Source organism: Sprattus sprattus (assembly GCF_963457725.1).
Source record: "Sprattus sprattus genome assembly, chromosome: 16".
NCBI lineage: Eukaryota > Metazoa > Chordata > Actinopteri > Clupeiformes > Clupeidae > Sprattus > Sprattus sprattus.
In genome coordinates, this window is record NC_137914.1 from 24,341,172 (window position 1) to 24,354,624 (window position 13,453).

Below are 13,453 nucleotides of genomic sequence, written 5' to 3' on the forward strand. Positions count from 1 at the left end.
TTAAAGTAGGCTAAACACGTTTCACATTCTGACACCGCAGCCTCTGCATGGGTTGTACCATGCGAGGAAGTTCTCCCCTCCCAAATAGAGTTGGTTGGGTCCACAGCCCGTCTTTTCCAAAAAGTTTTCTCATTAGACCGCTGCTGGGCAGGCCCAAACGCAACGATACGAGGCAGGGAGGACGGATGGGAGGAAAAGGCCAGGAGGGGCTGAAAAAGCCACTTTGAAATAAAGAAAGGCATTGGAGGAGGATGCTGCCAAATGTGCCAAGTTTACCGATTTATTTTCAAGAGGTAAAAACACAAGTGGCAACTGGTAAAGAGAGACATAGGCCTAATGATTAGCAATGTAAATATTCGGCTAGCATTGTAGCGTTGGTTAATATCGTTGTAGCGTTGTAAACCTATTCGCAAGCAAAATATTACATTTAATTGAAATATTAGCCTTTTTATATCACCCAATATATGGTAAAATGACTCCTGCTGAAAATTAAACGAAATGTGCAATGAGGAGGCCATGACTACAGGGACAGGTAGAGAGGTTAACCAAATACACAATATGAATTAAAGTTATTTAATGTAAGAAAGAGCAGTATATGACAGTGCTTGATGAAAGAAAAGAATGCCAGGGGAGATTTTAAATGATGAACCAGTTGTCTCATCTGATGTTGCTTTTGAAGTGAATGTCCATAATGTTATTCTGGACACTGTGGCAGGTAGCATGGATAGGAGGTTTTCAGCAAATGCAAAACTTGCCTTAGATTTAGCTTGTCTTGACCCTAAAAACATTCCTGAAATAAAGATAGATGGGCTCCCTAACTCAGCACTCCAGGAAATCAGCAAATGTCTGCTTACGTTTGATTACAGAGTTACTGTTAGCACATTACAATCTGAGCTGTCTAGCCTGGCATACCAGTGGGAGAGACTGAAAAAGTCCTCTTCTGAAGGTTGTGCTGTCAGGGCATGTAGGCTCGTGAGATAGCACAGGAAGGTCAGGAGGATAGTGGCGGACTACCATATATGGAAGAACCAGAGATGGAGCTTGAAAGCAGGACCTGTTCCTCCTGCAAAAACTGTGCCATTTGTGCCCATTTAATACTCTCACTGTACAACCTCCTCACAGATGCTTATCATGTCATTAGGTAAGCATATAAGTTTGGGTTGACTTTGTCCATCACACAGGTTGCATGTGAGAGAAGCTTTCCAAACCCTAACATTTGTGAAGAATAGGCTTCGAAGCTCATTGAGTCAGGAGAACTTGGAGGATTTCATGTAAATGTGCACAGAAAAGGAAATCCTCATGTCTAGAAGCAGTGACACAGTTATAGATAAAGTGGCTGAAACCAGTGCAATGCTTAGGCGGTTACTGATGCTGTAGATGCTGTTGGTGCTATTCCCAATGTAACTGTTTACTGTACTGTGAGTTGAACTGTAAACATTAGATCAATATCCTCGTTGTTGAAGAGTGGGATAGGTTTTTCAAATGCTTTATTTATTTATTTCGGCTTTTGTTAATTATCAACCTATCCTTGTGGAATAGCAGAATATTTTTTGTTGACTTCTCAGTTTAAAGGGATAGTTCGGGATTTTTTACATGAATCTATATGGCATCCCCCATCACCAGTGTCATGCAATCACGCTGACTTACCGACTGCAGCGTCCTTTGAGCAGAGTTCTCGTCCAGTTTTGGTCAAACCGAAAGTAGTCCGGCAGGTTTGCTAGACCCAGCTAAATAAAACGTTTCTCTTCCCAAAACATTATGTGTTCAAAAGAGTGATATATTTGCATCCCAAAAACACGGTAGTGGAAAAAGTCACACCTCGTTATCACTTGGCCCTATTTTCAGTATGCGCGATACCGCAACCTCACAGCTAGAGTCTAAAAGCCTGAATGCACTTTTGACTTTGTGGACAAAATAAACTGAAGATTAAATGGAGTGGGGGAAAGACTTGTATCAGATGTCATTTTGAAGGGGACCGCTCAAGGAACATATTAGCAAATTCTCTGGTTTTAGTACAAGTTTACCTCCTTAAGGAATGAGTGTAGCTGCCATGGCAACTGTGCAATAGTACTGGGTGTAGGCCTTCGTTGTGCCAGACTTACAGGCCAGTTTACCGTTCCAATTTCACCGTTTAGTTCCACATGAAATTGAAATGGATGGGAAGTTGGATATTAACATAAAAGTGATATATAGATAGAAAGATGGGTGGGTGGGTGGATGAGGATTCATAGACAGAGACAGCAGCAGAGATTGAAGCAGTGACAACTTACTGTTGATAATTCATGATTGACAGTTATAGAATGTTCTACCATTCACTCCAATGGGACATTTTTATGTTAATTTAGTTTGAAAGTATAAAGTATATCAGGGGTGCCTGCAGAAAAAAAAATTGTGAGGTATGCGCAACTTAAACAACAACTTAAAACTCACGTTCATTCACACACACACGTGCGCAAATAATGAGTTGCAGCCAAAACGCATTGCCCTTCTAATTTAAGTTACTTTTCCTTTTGCATATTGTTTAAGTACTTTTTCACTGTCGATTTCCAAATCTGTGTGAATATGCATGAGAACCAGTCCGGTCAGTCTTTTGACAGTCATCGTACTTCGTAGATATGTCTTAAGATTGTACTGAATGACCGCTCAGCAGACGCTGTGGAAACGGGCATTGTTAACAAGACCTTCAAGACCCAATGAATGTTTGGGTAGAAATTTGATCATCAAAATAACACAACAAAGGTCGAATGTATGTGACCGACAAAATGGAGTGTGTTGAAGAGACAGTATGCAACATTTTACCACTTTCTGAAGCATGTTTTTATACTGGTGTCAACTTCAAATTTATTTCCATGGTACACAGCAGTGAGTCACACCAGTGCAATATCACTTTAATGGCAAATGATTCAAAATGGTACCACCTTACCAGTGACGTGCCGTGAGGTTCGTAGCTGGTGAGGCACAGAAACTGGAAGCGATTACGTCATTCTGATCTCTAGTTGTTTAAAAAAAGCTGCGTCTCAATTCTCTTAAAAGTAAGAGAGCTGTCTTACAACATTGATGTCTCGTCCAGACAGCTGTCTTGCGCAAGGTTATTTTTAAGGGTGAGATTATTCAAAAAAACGTTGTTTACGAACAATCTTTTTTTAGACGTTGGTATGCTGAAAGAACGTAGGTGACTTACGTAGCTTACGTCGCTAACTTACGAAGGCTAACGTACTGATGTTAGAAAGTTGGCTGACTGACGACTCGCAAATCACATCAACCATTATTGCTGGTTACAATAATGGTGTTGTCGGATAGTGCAGTGTCTATTTCTCGTTAACTTTGGAAAAATCTAAGCACGAAAACGCGGAAAAGTGTACATTTACATACAAAACACGACCGTCAGCGGAGTTTGTTCAGTTGCCGGAGGGTCGTGGTGCACAGGTATGCGGGTAATAGACAGCATCAAGGCTACATCGGTGGTACCTTGAAAAATGACCGTTATGTGACGTATTTTAAGGTATCTTATAACCCAGAAGAAAATAGTTAAGCAAATTGGGACGGTCCTTCCTTCTCTTATTTAAGAGAGGAAGGTAGTAAGACAGAATTTTAAGACTATTGGACCTCAGCCATGATATTAGTAGTAACTAGCTAGCGTATGTAGCCCTCCCACCAATGATATTGCTCATTTAATTTTGTCTATGGAAAATATAACTACGGTGGTGGGATGCTAATTTAAATTACCTTTTACCCAACTCAGACACAGTTTTGAATTTGCAGTTTAGAAAAAAACTATTCTATATTTATTTACACATCATATTAAGAAGCAAACAGTTAAAAAGAACGCAGACATAGCACACAATACCAAAATGTTCTACTGGCCAGTATGATTTAAAGTTGGTGCACTTTTGTTGGAGCTCGTAACTGTCAATTTGAGGTGAAACAAAAGTAATTCACTCACGACTACCCGTAAAGTTCAGTGGAAATCCGTTGTCTTCTCCCGCAATCTCCCTCCTCTTCTTGAGCGAATGCAGTCAGTGGCTAGTTTAGATCAGGATTAGCACCTGGTCTGCTCACAACTTCAAAGCAACTTTCCTGCACCAGCAGCCTTTAGCGATGTTCGTGTTGCGCATGAATATGTAGCCCCGTTGGGAAACGTGAAACACTCCAATGCAAATGTCAATACCTTCTGTCCCGTCATTGGAAGCAGACCTTTTTAGCTCTGGCATTGGTCTCCCATTATTAATCATTTCACGTTTGGACTGAAAGTCCAGTTTTGAGAACTGCTTCAGCTTAGCAATACAATCTTCCATTTTCGCCGTCAAGTAGAAGTGTAGAAGAAGTCCAACGTCACATACCGACAAGTGCGCTCTCGCTCGCCCCCTTCATTGAGGCAGAGGTACTGTGTGCCTCACCAACAATTATTTTTCAATGCGATTTGAGCTTGACTCAAAGGTTCTATGCATGCTCAAAACCCAGTTTGGAACATGCATTTTATCTCAGTCAGAATAATGACAGCCTGTCATTGGCCAAAGCCTGCATATCATAAACAAATCAGGCTGTATTATCAGTATTTACGCAAGGACCTGGAGAGAATGACAGATTCTCAACAATGCTATGCTAGATTCGCTATTCATTTTCAATGGCCGATGCTATGCTAGCTACTTCAGCCAAGGAAGATTCATCGTTGTTGATTGCGTGTTTCTATAGACATCCTCGGATTTAAATAATTATAAATAGATATATATATATATTCAATTCAATTCAATTCAATTTTATTTGTATAGCGCCATAACAATACAATTGCCTCTCGGCGCTTAACAGAGCCCAGAGCCTGAACCCCCTTAGTGCATGCACAACGGCAACAGGGGCAAGAAAAAACTCCCTGTTAGGCAGGAAGAAACCTTGAGCAGAACCACGGCACATAAGGGGGGACCCATCTGCTTGAGGTCGGCCGGGTGGAGACAGGAAGGTGGGACGGGGGGAAGGGGGGAAGGGGAAGGGTAGTGTGGCAGAAGGGGAAAGGAAGCAACAGGGGCAATACACAGCCAGCATTTGGTCACTGGACATATGTGTACATACATCTGGTGGTAAATACATGATACAGACAAGACCAGATTACTGTGGCAATAGGGTTACTGTTACAGGGGTAGGGGATGTACGGACAGATAAACATTTCGGTGGAGGCAATAATGTATATTGTACATAAATGCTAGCATAGGGTATTGGGTAGAGTAGGTGTACGGCAATGCAGTGGCGGTGGGTGCGGTTGGCCGAGGGTTTCTCTAGGTAGACCAGGTAGAGAGACTACGTGCAGAGTGGTGGGGGTGGGGAGGGAAGTTCCACATCCAACAGCGATTGGAACACGCCTGGCTCCGGGGAGGCAGTGGACCTTGCAGGGGCCGCTTGTTGAAGGGGGGGGTGTGGACATCTCGGACCATGGAGCTGCCGATGACCAGGGTGGGGGTCGTCACATCAAGCGGGAGAAGTCGTCAAGGGGATGATGACTGAGTTGAGGGCCCAGGATGGGGAGCAGGGCGGCGTGGGCGATGCTGGTGTTGCTCTGGAGCCGGTCTGCAGGGGCGTTTCGGGGCGGGCTGAGGAGGGGAGTGATCAGGCCCAGGAGGCTCCTCCTGATCCATCTAACAAACAGGAAATGACGAATCAGTCTGCAGGTCTGTTAGTCGGGAATCGCGGTTACTTTTGGCTATATGATGCACTAAAGAGGAATGTCTTAAGTCTTGATTTGAATATAGGCACGGTGTCTGCAGCTCTGATGGAGGCAGGGAGAAACAGGCTAATCAGGCTAATCAGGCTCCTATCATATATATATATATATATATAATAGATAGGAGAATATTTGTATCATTAACAATTATGTTTAACATTTACAGTCATGATTCCGAGACCGAGCCATCATGATGTCCTATCATAACTATAAGCACAGTATGAACAGTGCAAATGCCAGTGCAGACATCCCAAGTCTCCCGGAAGTTCCGGGAGTCTCCCACATATTGATAACGACTCCCTGATGCCCGCAAATTTCTTAAAATCTCTCGGAATCAAGAGTGGGCGAACAAGACTGCGCACACAAGATAGACGTGCTCCAAATCGTGTTAGCATTTGTGTAGCACGCGCGCGACAGAGAGGGAGAGGGACCTAGAGACTGCGTGTGTGTGTGTGTGTGTGTGTGTGTGTGTGTGTGTGTGTGTGAGGCAGTGTGCATGTGTGCCTCATGAGCATCCTGATTAGCCTGTTTCCCAATCAATTTTCAGTGTGGACGGGCTTTTATCTCTTCTGCCGAACCGAATTAATCAGTTCAGTGTATCTAGGAACAGGGGCACCATGGCACAGGGACAGTGGCCCCCAAAAAGAAAATATAAGACATTTTACAACAGACTATACAAAGGTGTACCCCTCTCTTATAAAAGTAAATCACAATGACCATCTTGCACGCTGTACTATCTGTTACAGTGATTTCAGCATTGCCCATGGTGGGTTAAATTACTCTTATAGACAGGTTGAGTTGAGTTCAACAAGTTTAATTTCATGTGCATATTATTCATGCCAGCTAGTTGCCAGGGCTACATGAAAACAACAAGCTCCTTAGACTTGGTTAAAGTTGCAATGGAATACAAATAAAAGCAGTTAACAAAAATAGGAAAGTATTAGCAGCATATAATAAATACTAAAAGTAATCTACATATTTAAACATAATTAACAAAGAATTGCATAGGACTATAGCCTATAGAATGATATTATGCTTTTATAACTTTTAGGGACCACAACAGAAATATCTAGGCCTAGGGGGGGAATACCTCCCTGAAATGATTTTTTTGCAGGTTGGGATGCCTGACTTAGTGTTTTCAATAATTGAACGGCATCGAATCGAATCGCATCGCATTGCATCGCATCGCATCGTATCATATTGTACTGAATCGTTTTTTATCAACATGCATCTTTTCTCGTATCGTATCGTGCCAAACTGCCCATGCATCGAGATACGAATCGAATCGTTTTTGTCATGAGAGATTTACACCAGGCTCTGCCTCCTCTGACCGCACGTCCCTGCGCCTTACAGTAGTATGTTAAAAATACAGGCCCCATAGTAGGAACGCTTCATTACTAGGAATCAGATTTGTTGAATACTAAGTATATTCACCTTCATGTTTGATGAACTCAATCCTCCTTGGAATGGAGAATACTAGTGGTGCACAAATGTCTTACATTTTTTTAGTTGCTCTTTTCAGGAGGGGTTGTGTTGCTCTACCCTTCTACTCCTCTTTAAAATACACCCAAAAGTGTTCTATTGGGTTCAAGCCAGGCCACTTAATTTGACGGGTTTATTTTTATTTATTTTAGAAACTCTTGCGCATTTTGACAGAGAGCTTCTGGGTTCTAGAGACTGGGGGCCTGATTAACTAACAGGATTGCACCCATTTCAGGCGTAAAATAGCGGTCATAAACATAAAACGGTATTTACAAAGGAGGCGCATTTGAGTAGAAGCGCATTTTTACGCTTTGTGGGTGTGTACCGCAACGACATGGGAGGTTATAAGGAACGTGGGCGTTAGGCGCAAATATATGGGAGGAGAAAAGTTAAGTGCGCCTAATGATGTATTGCGTGGTATTTACTAAAACTGCCTGGCGAGCGCGCGTCTCTAATTTGCGGGATAATTCTTAACCAGCAAGCGCATTTCCATTGAGTCTGAAAACTTTGATATGGCAGCAGTTATAAGAGCAAGGCGAGGACATAGACAGAGACAGCGCACAGAAATATTTTTTTGCAATTCGTATAACACTTTTTCAGTTAAGTGAACCACAAATCATTAGACGGTACAGGTTAACCAGCCACGCAATACTTCAATCACTGTACCAGATCAGATACGACATCGAACCCTCCAACCGGCGATCACAATCCATTCCATCAGTTGTTAAACTCCGGACAACATTGCAAATATTGGCATCCGGATAATTTCAAACAGTTATAGCATCAGCAGTTGGTATATCTCAGCCTTCACTCAGCCAAATATTCACCCAGGTACTCGACGCATTGCTACGGCTCCCAGGTCAATACATTTCCCCAGTGCCATAGCTGAAATTAGAGACATCGAACAGGACTTTTTTTTGAAATTGCAAACTTTCCGAACCTAATTTGAGCCATTGATTGCACCCACATCCAAACATTCCCACCTTCAATCCACGAACACATTTACCGAAACAGAAACACACACACATTGAATCAGGTTCAGTGATTGAGCGAATGTGAACCAATATATCTATCTCCTCTTCGCTGAACCTTCATTTTCTCTTTCTCGAATCTTCATGGTGGCAGTAACTTGCAGGCGATTTCTCCCGTCTTTCAACGGTGCGCTAAATAATGATTGCCCAGCGCGGATCTGGTTTGATAAATACCACGGAAAATAGGGAAAAACACCGTGTGTTGATGTGCCCCTTGGTAAATGGGGATCGGTCGCCCTTACAGCTCACTCACATTGTTGCGTTGGAATGCGTTGATCCAACAGAAGGCGGAGGAGGAGTCTGGCGCGTGGGGTTCTGTTGATACCGGAGACGTTATAGTGAGATTGACAGGTCAACAAACCAATCACGTCACTAGCAAGCTTTTACCCTCATTAGATATGGTGCTCAGACACCTCACAAATCCTATGATACGTATTTTTCAGTTACAATTAAGGTTTTTTTTACATTGTACAGTGTCTATTTCTCGGTAACTTTTAAAAAATCTAACAAAAAAAAAGTCAAACAACCAACTTGTAGGTACAACTACGACCGTCTACGGCGTTTGGTCAGCCATCTTTTTTTTTTTTGAGCATGCCGCTCTCTAGACGTGAGCATATACGGGCGCCTGTGCTGTCAGTTATGCATGAAAGGGAATTTGATTGGCTGACGCATGCATTGCCTCTCGAAAAGTTGAACATTCTTCAACTCTTGCCGCAAGCAAAGCATGAAACGCAACGCATACGAACCAAACGGAGCCACATTTCAGTTCGGCAAAGGATGACGTCATCCCATTCAAAGTGAATGGGGATGCGTTAACCCTGACGCATCAACGCATTCCAACGCAACAATGTGAGTGAGCTGTTAATGTATCAACGCATTCAGACAGAACCGTGTGAGCGCTCTGTCACTGGAGTACTGATCACTCACACCTGCATCCTCACTCACCTGCACCGCATTTGCACTCAGCTGATCAACCACACCTGTCACAGCCTTACATATACCTCCCACTCCTTGCACTCGGTTTCTGGTATCGCACTTCAACGGATACACAAACCAGAGAATTCCCACAGCCTGACTCTCAGTTTGATTACTGCCTTTCCCCGTCATAGTTTGTACCTGTTTGAGCTTCGCCTTTGTTTCTGTTTTGTATTACCTCTTTATTTTCAGTTTAGTTAATCCCTTGCCGAGTGTGACTCGTGTTTTGTTTGCCGCAACGGCGTTCATAGTTTACAGTTTAGTTCGTACAGAGGTTGCCTGTAAGTGTTCTTTTCTGCGCGCTTAACCGCCAGCATTCTTAGTTCTCGGCAGGGCCACGAGCCTGCGCCCCTCCGTGAGTTGAGCCTGTATCCTCGTGGCGAACACTACCTCAGCATCTACGTGTCTGCAACCTGTTGTCTGCTCTGTGTGTCCCTGGCTGTCTTCATCTGCAAATTAACTTTGTTCAACCAATTACCATCTCGAAGTCTGTTCGTTCTGTGACAAGGGCAAGGGAAACTCAGAGAATCAGGAGCAAGCAGATGGATTTGTGCATAAATGTGCAATATATACATGGTACATGCATGATTCCATGAAACATAATACATAAGATACATAAGAAGGTCAAATAAATATACCCTTGCCGTCTATTTTTCAGAGCTATATTGTGCAAGTAGAACTCACTATTTATCACTGTGATTTGTGGTAACGTGACTCGTTCTATATGTCCTGATTACTGCTGCAACTTAGCCTGGATATCAGCCCGAACCCCACCCACAACATTTTTGGTGTGGGAAGTTCGGTCTGGCTTTGTGCAGTTGGGGAGAGAGTATCAGCGGCTGTATCACCGGAGTATCAGCGGAGTATCACCGGATTATGCCGTTCCAATCAAATTGTCAGGGCAGGCTTTAAACGATGATGGACAGATTATCAACCAACGCTTGAGTTGAATTAACAGTAGAGCTTACCAAGATGGCGGCGTCTCGGGAGTTAGTGGGAAATATTAAAGTGAATTATGCTATCTACACGACTTTTTTATGTCTACATTGACTCGGTTAGTTGTGTATGTGCAAAACGAATGTTGCCGAGGATTGTATGTCTTAACTGAAGCGCTCTAGACCATTATTGTTAGGTAAATGCTAATGCTTAGACCACAAATCTATTAAGACACATAGTAGCTAGCTAGCCTGGCTGCTAATAAGTACGTGAGCAGGCATATCTCAACAGATTGACGCATTCATTTTGAAAGAGGAACAGAGAAACGCGATCAATGCATTTGTCGATCGAAAAGATGTTTTTGCCGTCCTTCCTACAGGATCAGGTAAAAGTTTTAATGTATCAGATGGTCATACTACGTTGCTCTGATTGGTTGTAGGTATCCAACTGAGCGAAGAGGCATTTTTTCCCCCTGGTTCGTTGAAACACGCCCCATAATTACAGCCCAATGGGTTAGTATCAAACTCATATTCTGACTAGAATTACGAGTATGACATCGTCAGGCTAGCTGCAACTGTGTTTCGACTGATTTATATATTTTTATAGCATCTTCCTATACCTCTTTCCATTTTTGTGAAGTCTCACAATAAGATTTTTTATCTGACAATTCTTGACCATGTGGAGCCATGATGCAGGCGTGCAGATAAGACACAGCACTGTTATCAGGTCATTTTATAACCATGTGCAGGCGTGCAGATAGACACAGCACTGTTATCAGGTAATTTTATAACTATGTTCATGCAGTTAGGCTAACTGAAAAACACAGGTGTTCTCAATTTGGTTTCAATGATCACAGGTTTTCTAACTTTTGTGTCAGTGATCACTGGTGTATTCACCTATGTTGCATTGAGTTTTGTACTTTGAAAGTTTGATGCCTATATTTTCAGTATAGTCTTTTTAAATATTTGTTTGATTGTTTATAAGAGGGGACACTCTAGTTGTGCAATTAGAAATAATGCAGTTATAAAGGGGTGATTTAAAATCATTTAACATTTAAATAATATTGCACAGGGGCTTACTCACTTCTGTTGAGTACTTTATGTGGTCATGTGGAGGACAGATAAACACACCTGTTGTTACTACTAGTCGTCTAGGTTACACACAGTGTCCAGGTCGGTCCACCCCTGAAGATATGAAAAATAGTTTTCACAGCACCAAATTGCCAACTACAGTATAGTAGTCCCCCCTCCCCCTTGCCCTTCTCTGGTTCAATGGTTCTCACTGCAAGCCTGTCAGAAGATTATCGTTTATGGTACTAGGTCACTAGGGGATTGATTAATGATTCAACTTAAACGTTGAGCAACAATTCCCACACAAAACCATAAGACTAAATAAACATTCAATACATTGTTTTCACTGTGAGTGAGAATGAGGTTCAAGGACAAAAACAAAAATTATATATTTTTAATATTAATTTTATTAAGATATTGGCAATGATCATGCAGATTTCTTATATGCTCAGACATCTTTTACAATGATGTTAAAATATTCCTGTCTTTCCGTGGCTCAACTGGTAGAACAAAGTGCTAACAACATTGATAAAAGTTTTGTGTAGTCTATTTAGTGTATTTGTGTGTGCACTGTTGTATCAATGTGGTGAACATCTGATCTCTTTCCTTTTTTTGCCATCCACTCAGAACTCTTTCTACAAGTTGATGATGGGTGACAATAAGTCAGAGACCTTCTTTAAGGTCCTGAATGATCGAATGAAAGATGCCCAACAGGAAATCAAGGCCACAGTCTCTGTGAATGTGGGAGAAATGAGCAACAAAGCCAAGGATGAGAAAGACCTGGACACTGGTGAGATTGGGTGGAAGCAGCCAAACATGACGGAATACAGTATCCGGAACTTGTTAGACAGACGTTATTGGATACATTTAACTTAAGTGTTTGCACTGGTTATATTCGCACCAGTAAAACTGTTTGGTTCCACTTGGACCCACATTCACCTAGTTTCAGCTCATCGCCTTTCATCAATTCATCTCCTTAATAGCAGTAGCATGCAGTAAGGCCCAGGGACGTGCAGTGAGGTTCGGAGCTGGTGAGGCACAGAAACCGGAAGTGATTACGTCATTTTGAGCTCTAGTTTAAACTATATATATAATGTATATATACATGTATATATGTCTATGGTTTTAAAATTGTCATCTGATCAGAACTGAAAAAACGTTGTTTTATTGTCTAATACCATTATTTTCAAACGATTGTTTTTTTATTGTATTATGATGAGTTATTAATAAGATATTAATAGTTGCAAGCTAGTGTATGTAGCCGTCCCACCAATGATATGGCTCATTTCATTTTGTCTGGAGAAAATATAACTACGGTGGTGGGATGCTCATTTAAATGACCATTTAACCAACTCGGACAGCTTCGAAAAAACAATTCCATATTTATTTACACAACATATTAACATGTAAACAGTTAAACACCGCATACATAGCACACAATACCAAAATGTTCTACTGGCCAGTATAATTTAAAGTTGGTGCACTTTCGTTGGAGCTCATAACCGTCAGTTTGAGGTGAAACAAAATGAATCCACTCACGATTATCAGTATAGATCAGTGGAAATCCGTTGTCCTCTTCTTGAGTGAATGCAGTCAGTGGCTAGTTTAGCTCAGGATTAGCACCTACCTAGTCTGCTCACAACTTCAAGGCAACTTTCCTGCATCAACAGCCTTTAGCTTCTTTAGGTTCGTGTTGCGCATGAATATGTAGTCCCGTTGGGAAACGTGAAATACTCCAATGCAAATGTGTAATACTACTGTGTTAACTTAAAATACTTAAACATTCTTAGTTAATTCAACATGCCTCAGGTTAGCAATGCAATCTTCCATTTTCGCTGTCAAACTCAAGTAGAGAAGTGAAGAAGAAAATCCAACCTCAGATTATATACCCAACAAGTGCCCTCTCGCTCGCCACCCTTCTTGAATCCGTGGAAGTGCGTGCCTCCCTTGCAATATTTTTCAATGCGTTTTCAGCTCAACTCAAAAGGTTCTACGCTTGCGCACGCATGCGTAAAACCCAGTTTGGAGTGATTTCGCAATCCTAGGGGAGGCACTGCCTACCCTGCCCATAGACTGCAATGCATCTGCCTCCCTTGACCGCACGTCCAATGCTCATTGGCTGATCACTGGGAACCGGAAATGTTCAAATTCAGCGATTTTGATAATAAAAATGCTCGGAATCATGCAGAAATGACACTCGTAACACAGATAACTAGAGAAATATGAATATTCATTTTATAATACATAAA

At 42.0% G+C, this 13,453-nt stretch overlaps 1 protein-coding gene across 1 annotated transcript in view; it reads left to right on the forward strand.

The window, feature by feature from the left end:
- itpr3 (inositol 1,4,5-trisphosphate receptor, type 3) overlaps nucleotides 1–13,453 on the forward strand; it is a gene marked incomplete at both ends in the record, with an annotated part of 155,198 nt that overhangs the window by 93,125 nt on the left and 48,620 nt on the right. The window contains one exon of the mRNA XM_080853365.1: nucleotides 11,832–11,994. Within this exon, the coding sequence (XP_080709491.1) occupies nucleotides 11,832–11,994 (163 nt within the window). The remainder of the gene's footprint in view (nucleotides 1–11,831; nucleotides 11,995–13,453) is intronic.